The sequence below is a fragment of the Entelurus aequoreus genome, linkage group LG17 (genome assembly GCF_033978785.1).
Source record: "Entelurus aequoreus isolate RoL-2023_Sb linkage group LG17, RoL_Eaeq_v1.1, whole genome shotgun sequence".
In the NCBI taxonomy this organism is placed as follows: domain Eukaryota; kingdom Metazoa; phylum Chordata; class Actinopteri; order Syngnathiformes; family Syngnathidae; genus Entelurus; species Entelurus aequoreus.
The window spans coordinates 1,220,179-1,234,586 of NC_084747.1; the positions used below are offsets into that span (position 1 = coordinate 1,220,179).

Consider the following 14,408-nt stretch of genomic DNA (forward strand, 5'->3'; position numbering starts at 1 on the left):
AATTATGTTTATGATTACGGTTCTGTTTATGATTACGTTTATGATCGTGATTACGAGTATGATTATGTTTATGATTACGTTTATGATTGTGATTATGTTTATGATCGTGATTACGATTATGATTGTTTATGATTATTACGATTATGATTATGTTTATGATCATGATTACGATAATGATTACGATTATGTTTATGATTATGTTTATCATTATGAGTACGATTATGTTTATGATTATAATTATGTTTATGATTATGATTACAATTATGTTTATGATTATGATTACGATTATGACTACGATGATAATGATGATGATCACAATTATGATGAATACGATGATGATGATGATTACAATTAAGTTTACAATTATGATTACGATGATGATCACGATGATGATTATGATGATGATTATTATGATTATGATGATAATTATGATTATGATTACAATTATGATGACTATAATTATGATTGTTTATGATTATGATGATGAATGATCACAATGATGATGATGATGATGCAAGGCCTCACAGTGTAGGCCAGGTGTGAGCGTCTGATGACTGTGCTGCTTCTCTTGCCCACTTCCAGGGAGAGACTGGAGGCGGGGTCTCGCTGCGGCCCGTCGTCACGCGCGCCCGACACCGCCACCCGCACCACCGTGGTTGCCATGGCGATGCCGTCGCTGACAGAGAAGGTGATGGCGTCTTCCTGGCTGGAGAGCCCGGCGTGGCGATACAGTAGATTGTTGTGCGTGACATCACTGAAGGTGAAGACGTCACCTGGAGGGCAGAGAAACATGCAATTAACTTCCAGTTGTCATCTCAACTTCCTGTTTGTCCCGTCAGAACTTCCCGTTTGTGTCATCAATCATAACTTCCTATTTGTGTCGTCATAACTTCCTGTTAATGTCATCAATCATAACTTCCTGTTTGTCTCGTTAGAACTTCCCGTTTGTGTCATCAATCATAACTTCCTGTTTGTGTTGAAATAACTTCCTGTTTGTGTCGTCAGAACTTCTTGTTTATGTCATCAATCGTAACTTCTTGTTTGTGTTCTCATAACTTCCTGTTTTTGTTGTCATAACTTCTTGTTTATGTCATCAATCGTAACTTCCTGTTTGTGTTGTCATAACTCCCAGGTTTGTGTCGTCATAACTTCCTGTTTGTGTCATCAATCATAACTTCCCGTTTGTGTCATAACTTCCTGTTTTTGTTGTCATAACTTCCTGTTTGTGTCGTCATAACTTCCTGTTTGTGTCGTCATAACTTCCTGTTTGTGTCGTCATAACTTCCTGTTTGTGTCTTAAATCGTAACTTCCTGTTTTTGTCATCATAATTTTCTGTTTGTGTCACCATTTATAACTTCCTGTTTGTGTCGTCATAACTTCTTGTTTATGTCATCAATCGTAACTTCTTGTTTGTGTTCTCATAACTTCCTGTTTTTGTTGTCATAACTTCTTGTTTATGTCATCAATCATAACTTCCTGTTTGTGTTGTCATAACTTACGGTTTGTGTCGTCATAACTTCCTGTTTGTGTCATCAATCATAACTTCCCGTTTGTGTCATAACTTCCTGTTTTTGTTGTCATAACTTCCTGTTTGTGTCGTCATAACTTCCTGTTTGTGTCGTCATAACTTCCTGTTTGTGTCTTAAATCGTAACTTCCTGTTTTTGTCATCATAATTTCCTGTTTGTGTCATCATTTATAACTTCCCGTTTGTGTCGTCATAACTTCCTGTTTGTGTCTTCAATCGTAACTTCCTGTTTTTGTCATCATAACTTCCTGTTTTTGTTGTCATAACTTCCTGTTTGTGTCGTCATAACTTCCTGTTTGTGTCATCAGTCATAACTTCCTGTTTGTGTCGTCATAACTTCCTGTTTGTGTCGTCATAACTTCCTGTTTGTGTCATCAGTCATAACTTCCTGTTTGTGTCATCAGTCATAACTTCCTGTTTGTGTCATCAGTCATAACTTCCTGTTTGTGTCATCAATCATAACTTCCTGTTTGTCTCATGAATCATAAATTCCTGTTTTTGTTGTCATGACTTCCCGTTTGTGTCATAACTTCCTGTGTGTGTCGTCATAACTTACTGTTTGTGTCGTCGATATTGATAAAGATGACATCATACTGATATTGATAAAGGTGACGTCATATTGAGGTTGACAAAGGTGACGTCATATTGAGGTTGACAAAGGTGACGTCATATTGAGGTTGACAAAGGTGACGTCATATTGAGGTTGACAAAGGTGACGTCATATTGAGGTTGATAAAGGTGACGTCATATTGAGGTTGACAAAGGTGACGTCATATTGAGGTTGACAAAGGTGACGTCATATTGAGGTTGACAAAGGTGACGTCATATTGAGGTTGACAAAGGTGACGTCATATTGAGGTTGACAAAGGTGACGTCATATTGAGGTTGACAAAGGTGACGTCATATTGAGGTTGACAAAGGTGACGTCATATTGAGGTTGACAAAGGTGACGTCATATTGAGGTTGACAAAGGTGACGTCATATTGAGGTTGGTAAAGGTGACGTCATATTGAGGTTGACAAAGGTGACGTCATATTGAGGTTGGTAAAGGTGACGTCATATTGAGGTTGACAAAGGTGACGTCATATTGAGGTTGACAAAGGTGACGTCATATTGAGGTTGGTAAAGGTGACGTCATATTGAGGTTGACAAAGGTGACGTCATATTGAGGTTGACAAAGGTGACGTCATATTGAGGTTGACAAAGGTGACGTCATATTGAGGTTGGTAAAGGTGACGTCATATTGAGGTTGACAAAGGTGACGTCATATTGAGGTTGGTAAAGGTGACGTCATGTGTATGTTGACGGAGGTGTGCGTCACCGTTGTCCATGGTGGCGTGGCGTCCATCTTGAGTCTTCACCAAGTGTCCGTGATGTGGAGCGTCCACCACCTCAAACTCCAGCTCGTCAGGGGGCGTGTCCACGTCGCTGACGGCTAGATGCTGAACACCTGCCGACCAATGAGAAGTCAGATGAGTCATGTTTCATTGTGAGCATCCACTTGACATTTATTCATGAATAATTAGCATCAAAGACATGGATTACATCTCAAATGAAAACAAATATCTGGTATTATTAAAATGTTTTATTGATGAATAATTTATGTATTTAATATGTTATTAACCTGTCTTATTATCATTATTATATTATAATGTTGTTTTCTTGATGAATAAACCAACATTTAATATGTTATTAACCTGTCTTATTATCATAACTCATTATTATAAATGTTTGATTCATTGAATGTATTTTCTAGAATAATAAATTTTTTATTAACGTAATAATATTCTTTTTTGTTTGTTTACATTTATCTCCATGGAATATACGTTGAAAACAAACAATAATGAATAAATAATAATGTACGCATTTAATAATGATTTTATTTCTCATTATCATTTCTACATTTGACATCATATTTCATGAATTTAATTACTGAATTCCATTACGTCATTTTGGAATCATTTTTTTCTGTTTAAATAATATGTAAATATAAGTATTTTTCATTTATTTAATAATCCAGCGTTTCATTATAATTTATCAAGTGAATGTGTTAATTTATTTATTGAATTATTTATATGATAATTACAATGTAAATATATTAATATCAATGTTATTATCATTGTTATGTATATCATTTCTAATAAAATAGCTCATTGCTAATTCATCCATTTTATTTGTACAATAAGCAGAAAACATGAAAAAAAATCGGAATTTTTAATTACAATAAAATATTTCATAAATGTAGACTTGTAACTTATTAATTAAAGTCAAATGTATTGTATTATTTAATTGGACTTTCATGATTACTGTTACACATTTAATAATCACGTTCTTTCTTGTGCACTTTTTATTTAGTCTTTTACTGCACTTAGCACAGATAATATATATATATATATATATATATATATATGTATATATATATATATATATATATATATGTATGTATATATATATGTATGTATATATATATATATATATATATATATGTATATATATATATATATATATATGTATGTATGTATGTATGTATATATGTATGTATGTATGTATATATATATGTATGTATGTATATATATATATGCATATATATATGCATATATATATATGCATATATATATATATATGCATATATGCATATATATATATATATGCATATATATATATACACATATATGTGTGTGTATATATATATATATATATATATATATATATATATATATATATATATATATATATATATATATATATATATATATATATATATATATATATATATATATATATATATATACCGTATTTCCTTGAATAGCCGCAGGGGCGTTAATTAATTTAAAACCTCCTGTCACTCCTGCGTTTACCGGAAACCGGCGGGATGGCCGTGCATGCGGTAATTATTTTAAAACCTCTTCTCACTCCGGCGTTTACCAAAAGGAATCCATAAAATTTAGGCGTGCGCTTTGAGTGTGATGTAAGCATACCATCATGAAAAGCACATTTAATTAACAAAAACGTTATTATGGTCTTACCTGTACTTATAAATGGAGTCCATTTGCAGCTCCTTCTGACCAAAAGCATCGATAACTTGTTTATAGAAGTCTTCCTTATTTTCTTTCTTCAGTTTTAAAAGTCTCTGTTTCGATGGAGATATTCCTTTAATTATTACCTCCTGCTTCGATTGAAAGTCCAGTTTAGAAAACTGTTTTATTTTAGATACCTGTATGTGATCCTCCAAGTTAGAAGTTCAGGCAGAGGGAAAAAATAAATCTCTTGCTGCGTGTGTTCACTTCTTCTGCAGTACAGGAAGTCGCAAGAAGGATCACTAGCGCGGCAGCGCCCTCTACCACCAGGAGGCGGGAGTGATTTAATGACTTATACAGTATTTCACACACGCAGCTACGGTATATTAATAAAACATAGCTGCTTACTGTTCTCTTTAGCATACTGTACCGGTATTCAATAGCTTGAACCTTAAATCCTACTGAAAAGCTCTTTATCTTTTTTCCTTTGTGCGATAGTAAACTACTGAAATCAGCTTCCTCCATTTTGAAAAGGAGGACAGATGCGTCACTCGTGACGTAACGAATTTGACCCGGTGGAAGTTCTAGCCATATGCTAAATATTTTGCGAAACGAGTTTGACCCGGCGAAAATTATAGACATGCGATAATAAAATTAATATTTTGCGAAACGAATTTGATCCAGCTTCAATAATAAACCGGCGATAAGGCCAAGCATGCGTTAATTATTTTGAGAAACGAGTTTGACCCGGCAGTAATTCTAGACGTGCGAATACTATATTCCCTGCGCCAATTCAAGGAAATACGGTATATATATATGTGTGTGTATATATATATATATATATATATATATATATATATATATACACACACACTAAATATATATATATATATATATGTGTATATATATATATATATGCATATATATATATATATATATGCATATATATATATATATATATATGCATATATATATATATATATATATATGCATATATATATATATATATATATATGCATATATATATATATATATGCATATATACATATATATGCATATATATACATGCATATGCATATATATATGCATATATATATACATGCATATGCATATATATATATGCATATATATATATATACATATATATGCATATATATATATATGCATATATATATATGCATATATATATGCATATATATATATGCATATATATATGCATATATATATATATGCATATATATATATGCATATATATGCATATATATATATGCATGCATATATATATATGCATATATATATATGCATGCATATATATATATATGCATATACATATATATGCATATATATATATATATATATATATATATATATATATATATATATATATATATATATATATATATATATATATATATATATATATATATATATATATATATATATATATATATATATATATATATATATATGTTTAAAAAAACCTAACATAAGCATTATCTGGGTAAGATTGAATCAATTGGGAGGGTCCAGATTACATGAAGCTCAGGAAGCAGTAAATTGAACGATGCGGACACGTTTGTTACTGGATACTTTCTAATATGCCTTGTAAGTAATATGCAACTAGAAATATTTGATACTTGTTTGTATTGACACATGTCCTGTTTTATTGTTCAATATTGTGTGCTTGGCTGTGGTGTATCTGCCGGCTCCTATATGTTTACCTTTTGTGAAGGGCTTGAGTAAAAGAGAAGAAACATTTAGACGCTAACTGGCTGTGCTGCTTACCCACTGGAGTCTGACCCCCCATGCCCACCTCCAGGAGCGGGTCCAGAACCTGGAACATGGGGGGCTGCTGATGGTTGGACAGCAGCTGGATGGCGAAGTCCAGCTCGGGAGTCGTGTGCTGGCCGTCTGACACTGAACGCATCAGAGAACACATCAGAGAACACATCAGAGAAGACATCAGAGAAGACACCAGAGAAGACATCAGAGAAGACATCAGAGAAGACATCAGAGAAGACATCAGAGAAGACACCAGAGAAGACATCAGAGAAGACATCAGAGAAGAAGACTAGATGTACACTATCTGTGTGTTAGCATGTCAGGTTCCTCATCAAGACATGTTTGACGTGTTAGCATGACAGCCAGATGAAGATGATGAAGATGATGAAGATGAGAGCACTCCTGAGAGGAGCAAATGAAAAATGGTGGAGATAAAAGGAGGATTGAAGGAGGAAGAGGAAGGTGAGGAGGAAGATGAAGGTGAAGATGAAGGTGAGGAGGAAGATGAAGGTGAGGAGGAAGATCAAGGTGAGGAGGAAGATGAAGGTGAGGAGGAAGATGAAGATGAAGGTGAGGAGGAAGATGAAGATGAAGGTGAGGAGGAAGATGAAGGTGAGGAGGAAGATGAAGATGAAGGTGAGGAGGAAGATGAAGGTGAGGAGGAAGATGAAGATGAAGGTGAGGAGGAAGATGAAGGTGAGGAGGAAGGTGAGGAGGAAGATGAAGGTGAAGATGAAGGTGAGGAGGAAGATGAAGGTGAGGAGGAAGATCAAGGTGAGGAGGAAGATGAAGGTGAGGAGGAAGATGAAGATGAAGGTGAGGAGGAAGATGAAGATGAAGGTGAGGAGGAAGATGAAGGTGAGGAGGAAGATGAAGATGAAGGTGAGGAGGAAGATGAAGGTGAGGAGGAAGATGAAGGTGAGGAGGAAGAGGAAGGTGAAGGTGAGGAGGAAGATGAAGAGGAAGGTGAGGAGGAAGAGGAAGGTGAGGAGGAAGATGAAGGTGAGGAGGAAGATGAAGGTGAGGAGGAAGATGAAGAGGAAGGTGAGGAGGAAGAGGAAGGTGAGGAGGAAGATGAAGGTGAGGAGGAAGATGAAGAGGAAGGTGAGGAGGAAGAGGAAGGTGAGGAGGAAGATGAAGGTGAGGAGGAAGGTGAGGAGGAAGATGAAGGTGAAGATGAAGGTGAGGAGGAAGATGAAGGTGAGGAGGAAGATGAAGGTGAGGAGGAAGATGAAGAGGAAGGTGAGGAGGAAGAGGAAGGTGAGGAGGAAGATGAAGGTGAGGAGGAAGGTGAGGAGGAAGATGAAGGTGAAGATGAAGGTGAGGAGGAAGATGAAGGTGAGGAGGAAGATCAAGGTGAGGAGGAAGATGAAGGTGAGGAGGAAGATGAAGATGAAGGTGAGGAGGAAGATGAAGATGAAGGTGAGGAGGAAGAGGAAGGTGAGGAGGAAGATGAAGGTGAGGAGGAAGATGAAGAGGAAGGTGAGGAGGAAGAGGAAGGTGAGGAGGAAGATGAAGGTGAGGAGGAAGGTGAGGAGGAAGATGAAGGTGAAGATGAAGGTGAGGAGGAAGATGAAGGTGAGGAGGAAGATGAAGGTGAGGAGGAAGATGAAGAGGAAGGTGAGGAGGAAGAGGAAGGTGAGGAGGAAGATGAAGGTGAGGAGGAAGGTGAGGAGGAAGATGAAGGTGAAGATGAAGGTGAGGAGGAAGATGAAGGTGAGGAGGAAGATGAAGGTGAGGAGGAAGATGAAGATGAAGGTGAGGAGGAAGATGAAGATGAAGGTGAGGAGGAAGAGGAAGGTGAGGAGGAAGATGAAGGTGAGGAGGAAGATGAAGAGGAAGGTGAGGAGGAAGAGGAAGGTGAAGAGGAAGATGAAGGTGAAGATGAAGGTGAGGAGGAAGATGAAGGTGAGGAGGAAGATCAAGGTGAGGAGGAAGATGAAGGTGAGGAGGAAGATGAAGATGAAGGTGAGGAGGAAGATGAAGATGAAGGTGAGGAGGAAGATGAAGGTGAGGAGGAAGATGAAGATGAAGGTGAGGAGGAAGATGAAGGTGAGGAGGAAGATGAAGATGAAGGTGAGGAGGAAGATGAAGGTGAGGAGGAAGATGAAGATGAAGGTGAGGAGGAAGTGTTTACCTGTGAAATAGACGCTGAGGGACTCAGGTAGACCTGCAGGAAGTAAACATCACACACACATTATATATATTTTATGTAGCATAGCATCATGTAGCATTACATCATGTAGCATAGCATCATGTAGCATTACATCATGTAGCATTGCATCATGTAGCATAGCATCATGTAACATAGCATCATGTAGCATTGCATCATGTAGCATAGCATCATGTAACATAGCATCATGTAACATAGCATCATGTAGCATAGCATCATGTAGCATAGCATCATGTAGCATTACATCATGTAGCATAGCATCATGTAGCATTACATCATGTAGCATTGCATCATGTAGCATAGCATCATGTAACATAGCATCATGTAGCATTACATCATGTAGCATAGCATCATGTAGCCTAGCATCATGTAACATAGCATCATGTAGCATTGCATCATGTAGCATAGCATCATGTAGCATTATACCATGTAGCATAACTTCATGTAGCATTACACCATGTAGCATAGATAGCATTATATAGCATAGCATGTGGTAATTAGTGCTGTGGAGATTTATTGTTATGAAGTGTGATGATGTCATGGTGTTGAGTGACGACGTCATGGTGTTCAGTGACGACGTCATGGTGTTCAGTGATAATGTGATGGTGTTCAGTGACGACGTCATGGTGTTCAGTGATGATGTGATGGTGTTCAGTGACGACGTCATGGTGTTCAGTGACGACGTCATGGTGTTCAGTGACGACGTCATGGTGTTCAGTGACGACGTCATGATGTTCAGTGACGACGTCATGGTGTTGAGTGACGATGTGATGGTGTTCAGTGATGATGTGATGGTGTTCAGTGACGACGTCATGGTGTTGAGTGATGATGTGATGGTGTTCAGTGACGACGTCATGGTGTTCAGTGACGACGTCATGGTGTTCAGTGACGACGTCATGGTGTTCAGTGACGACGTCATGGTGTTCAGTGACGACGTGATGGTGTTGAGTGACGATGTGATGGTGTTCAGTGACGACGTGATGGTGTTGAGTGATGAAGTGATGGTGTTCAGTGACGACGTCATGGTGTTCAGTGACAACGTCATGGTGTTCAGTGACGACGTCATGATGTTCAGTGACGATGTGATGGTGTTGAGTGATGATGTGATGGTGCTGATGTGATGGTGCTGAGTGATGATGTGATGGTGTTGAGTGATGATGTGATGGTGTTGAGTGACGACGTGATGGTGTTGAGTGACGATGTGATGGTGTTGAGTGATGGTGTTGAGTGATGATGTGATGGTGTTGAGTGATGACGTGATGGTGTTGAGTGATGACGTGATGGTGTTGAGTGACGATGTGATGGTGTTGAGTGATGACGTGATGGTGTTGAGTGACGACGTGATGGTGTTGAGTGACGATGTGATGGTGTTGAGTGATGATGTGATGGTGTTGAGTGATGACGTGATGGTGTTGAGTGATGACGTGATGGTGTTGAGTGATGACGTGATGGTGTTGAGTGACGATGTGATGGTGTTGAGTGATGATGTGATGGTGTTGAGTGATGATGTGATGGTGTTGAGTGATGATCTGATGGTGTTGAGTGATGATGTGATGGTGTTGAGTGACGACGTGATGGTGTTGAGTGACGACGTGATGGTGTTGAGTGACGATGTGATGGTGTTGAGTGACGATGTGATGGTGTTGAGTGACGATGTGATGGTGTTGAGTGATGATGTGATGGTGTTGAGTGATGATGTGATGGTGTTGAGTGATGATGTGATGGTGTTGAGTGATGATGTGATGGTGTTGAGTGATGATGTGATGGTGTTGAGTGATGACGTGATGGTGTTGAGTGATGACGTGATGGTGTTGAGTGATGACGTGATGGTGTTGAGTGACGATGTGATGGTGTTGAGTGATGACGTGATGGTGTTGAGTGACGATGTGATGGTGTTGAGTGATGATGTGATGGTGTTGAGTGATGATGTGATGGTGTTGAGTGATGATCTGATGGTGTTGAGTGATGATGTGATGGTGTTGAGTGATGACGTGATGGTGTTGAGTGACGATGTGATGGTGTTGAGTGACGATGTGATGGTGTTGAGTGACGATGTGATGGTGTTGAGTGATGATGTGATGGTGTTGAGTGATGATGTGATGGTGTTGAGTGATGATGTGATGGTGTTGAGTGATGATGTGATGGTGTTGAGTGATGATGTGATGGTGTTGAGTGATGACGTGATGGTGTTGAGTGATGACGTGATGGTGTTGAGTGATGACGTGATGGTGTTGAGTGACGATGTGATGGTGTTGAGTGATGATGTGATGGTGTTGAGTGACGATGTGATGGTGTTGAGTGATGATGTGATGGTGTTGAGTGATGATGTGATGGTGTTGAGTGACGACGTGATGGTGTTGAGTGATGACGTGATGGTGTTGAGTGACGATGTGATGGTGTTGAGTGATGATGTGATGGTGTTGAGTGATGATGTGATGGTGTTGAGTGACGATGTGATGGTGTTGAGTGATGATGTGATGGTGTTGAGTGATGATGTGATGGTGTTGAGTGATGATGTGATGGTGTTGAGTGATGATGTGATGGTGTTGAGTGATGATGTGATGGTGTTGAGGGATGATGTGATGGTGTTGAGTGACGATGTGATGGTGTTGAGTGACGATGTGATGGTGTTGAGGGATGATGTGATGGTGTTGAGTGATGATGTGATGGTGTTGAGTGATGATGTCACCTATGAAGGAGTACTGGTATAGTTCCTGCAGGTGTGAAGGAGGTCTAGGAGGTCTGTAGAGGATCTTGTGCTGGTCCACGTCTGCCTGACTGAAATGTTGGACTGACACATGTGGTCTCTCTCGGTGCTCGATGGTTCCTGCAAGGTGGACAACCTTCTAGAACATGGACCTTCTTCACCATCTACACACCATACTATGGAACCATGTGTGGAACCATACTATGGGACTATACTATGGAACCATACTATAGGACCATAATATGGAACCATACTATGGAACCATACTATGGAACCATATGTGGAACCATATGTGGAACCATACTATGGGACTATACTATGGGACCATACTATAGGACCATACTATGGAACCATACTATAGGACCATACTATGGAACCATACTATAGGACCATACTATGGAACCATACTATAGGACCATACTATGGAACCATACTATAGGACCATACTATGGAACCATACTATAGGACCATACTATGGAACCATACTATAGGACCATACTATGGAACCATACTATAGGACCATACTATGGAACCATACTATTGGACCATACTATGGAACCATACTATAGGACCATACTATGGAACCATACTATTGGACCATACTATGGAACCATACTATAGGACCATACTATGGAACCATACTATGGAACCATACTATGGAACCATATGTGGAACCATACTATGGGACTATACTATGAAACCATACTATAGGACCATACTATGGAACCATACTATGGAACCATATGTGGAACCATACTATGGGACTATACTATGAAACCATACTATAGGACCATAATATGGAACCATACTATGGTTGTGTGTGTTTGTATAGTGTGTGTGTGTTTATAGTGTGTGTGTGTATAGTGTGTCTAGTGTGTGTGTGTGTGTGTATTGTGTGTCTAGTGTGTGTACAGTGTGTCTTGTGTGTGTGTGTGTGTGTATTGTGTGTCTAGTGTGTGTGTGTGTGTGTACAGTGTGTCTAGTGTGTGTGTGTATAGTGTGTCTAGTGTGTGTGTGTGTGTATTGTGTGTCTAGTGTGTGTACAGTGTGTCTTGTGTGTGTGTGTGTGTGTATTGTGTGTGTGTGTGTACAGTGTGTCTAGTGTGTGTGTGTGTGTGTATTGTGTGTCTAGTGTGTGTGTGTGTACAGTGTGTCTAGTGTGTGTGTGTGTGTATAGTGTGTGTATAGTGTGTGTGTGTCTAGTGTGTGTGTGTGTCTAGTGTGTGTGTCTAGTGTGTGTGTGTGTGTACAGTGTGTGTGTGTGACCTTGTCCTGCTGGTAGAGGTTTGGTGATGTTGTAGATGAGATCCTCACTGGAAGTCTCAGAGTCCATGAAGGAAAGAGCTGAGGATGTTATCTCTGTCACACCATCCTCTACAGCCTGCGCACACACACACACACACACACACACACACACACACACACACACACACACACACACACACACACACACAGTGAGTGGATAACACCAGCCAAGGACATAACATCTAAGCATTTATCCATGAGAATATTGAGAAGCTGCAGTGTATTTTCCTCACCATCACTTGAAGACCACAGTCAGGGTCCAGCTGAGGAAATTCAGGATTTTGAGGTAAAACTCCGACTTGGAAAGTCTGAGTGTTTGTTTGCACGATGGGAGGAGCCTCACTGGACACCTGGCAACATCAAGGAAATATTCAAGCATTCAAATCCAGGATTTTTAGGGTTAAACATTCAAAACTTGCTAAAAAGCTAGTATGATGCATTAGCATTCTAACGTTAGCATGATGACATAGGAAAAGTTAGCATACTTTTAAGATGGCGCCAAGCATTAAAATCCATGATTTTTAGGGTTAAACATACAAAACTTGCTAAAATGCTAGTATGATGCATTAGCATTCTAACGTTAGCATGAAATAGGAAAAGTTATCATACTTCTAAGATGGTGCCAAGCATCAAAATCCATGATTTTTAGGGTTAAACATTCAAAACTTGCTAAAATGCTATTATGGTGCATTAGCATTCTAACATTAGCATGACGACAGGAAAACTTAGCATACTTCTAAAATGGTTACTGATTTCAATGCTAGTATTTTAGCATGCTAACATTAGCATGCAAGCTTTCTTTTAGCTAATCTAGCAGGTATACACCTCAGCGGCAAACATTTTGTCACTTGACCAATGCTACCTGTTAGCATGTTTAATGCTAGTAGGCAATTTTGTTTTAGCACATTTTAGAAGTATTTTAGCATGTTAACAATAGCATGCTAGCATTTTTTTTTGTTATTTTAGCAGGTATACACCTCAATGTCATATATTTTGGTATTTCACTAATGCTAACTGTAGGCATGCTATTGTTAGCATTTTAGTATAGTACTGTTAGCATGTTAACTTTATTTTATTTTTTTTTAGCTCATTTTGCTTTTATTTTTTGTTATTGAAATTGCCTTTTTTTTTTAAAATCAAATAAATGGATCTATGTAGGCAAGGCAAGGCAAGGCAACTTTATTTGTATAGCGCTTTTCATACACAAGGCAGACTCAAAGTGCTTCACAGACAACAAAGTGAAATGAAAGAAAATAAAAGCAAAATTAAAATGCAGACAATAAATGTAGTGGTTTTGAGGGTAGGACTAGGACTGAGACTGGAATGAGAAGTAGAACTAGGACTGAGACTGGAATGAGAAGTAGAACTAGGACTGAGACTGGAATGAGAAGTAGAACTAGGACTGAGACTAGGACTGAGAAGGAAGTGGTGTGGCAGATCAGAGTTCTGGTCTTCAGTCCACACAGAACATGTTGACACCTCGGTCCAGTTCACTGACCTGGAACTGGAAAGAGTCGCTGGTGGTGCCGTGGCCAAAATGTCGGTACCAGACGGTGCCGTCGTCCACGTCCTGCTGGGTGAAGGAGGTGGTGCTGGTGTAGCCTCGCTCCTCCGATGGACTCCATCCTTCTGGGGGGCCGTCAGCTGGCATGGAGACCAGGACCACCTCACCTGGGGGGATGGATCACACCTGCTCAGTCCAGCACCGTGTCACTAATGACTTTTATTATCATTAATATTACTTATTGTTATCATTATGACCATTATTATCATTATTATTACTTATTGTTATCATTATGACCATTATTATCACTTATTGTTATCATTATGACCATTATTATCATTATTATTATTTTTGTTATCATTATGACCATTATTATCATTATTATTTTTTGT

The 14,408-nt window shown here is 38.7% G+C and overlaps 1 protein-coding gene across 1 annotated transcript in view; it reads right to left on the minus strand.

The window, feature by feature from the left end:
• The window catches only part of fras1 (Fraser extracellular matrix complex subunit 1), a 121,459-nt gene that overhangs the window by 70,035 nt on the left and 37,016 nt on the right, over window positions 1-14,408 (minus strand). Inside the window, exons 11-18 of the mRNA XM_062024313.1 lie at window positions 14,011-14,183; window positions 12,746-12,862; window positions 12,474-12,588; window positions 11,190-11,327; window positions 8,465-8,497; window positions 6,331-6,462; window positions 2,850-2,978; window positions 526-773 (exon numbers count right to left, since the gene is read on the minus strand). Coding sequence (XP_061880297.1) covers window positions 526-773; window positions 2,850-2,978; window positions 6,331-6,462; window positions 8,465-8,497; window positions 11,190-11,327; window positions 12,474-12,588; window positions 12,746-12,862; window positions 14,011-14,183 — 1,085 coding nt within the window. The remainder of the gene's footprint in view (window positions 1-525; window positions 774-2,849; window positions 2,979-6,330; window positions 6,463-8,464; window positions 8,498-11,189; window positions 11,328-12,473; window positions 12,589-12,745; window positions 12,863-14,010; window positions 14,184-14,408) is intronic.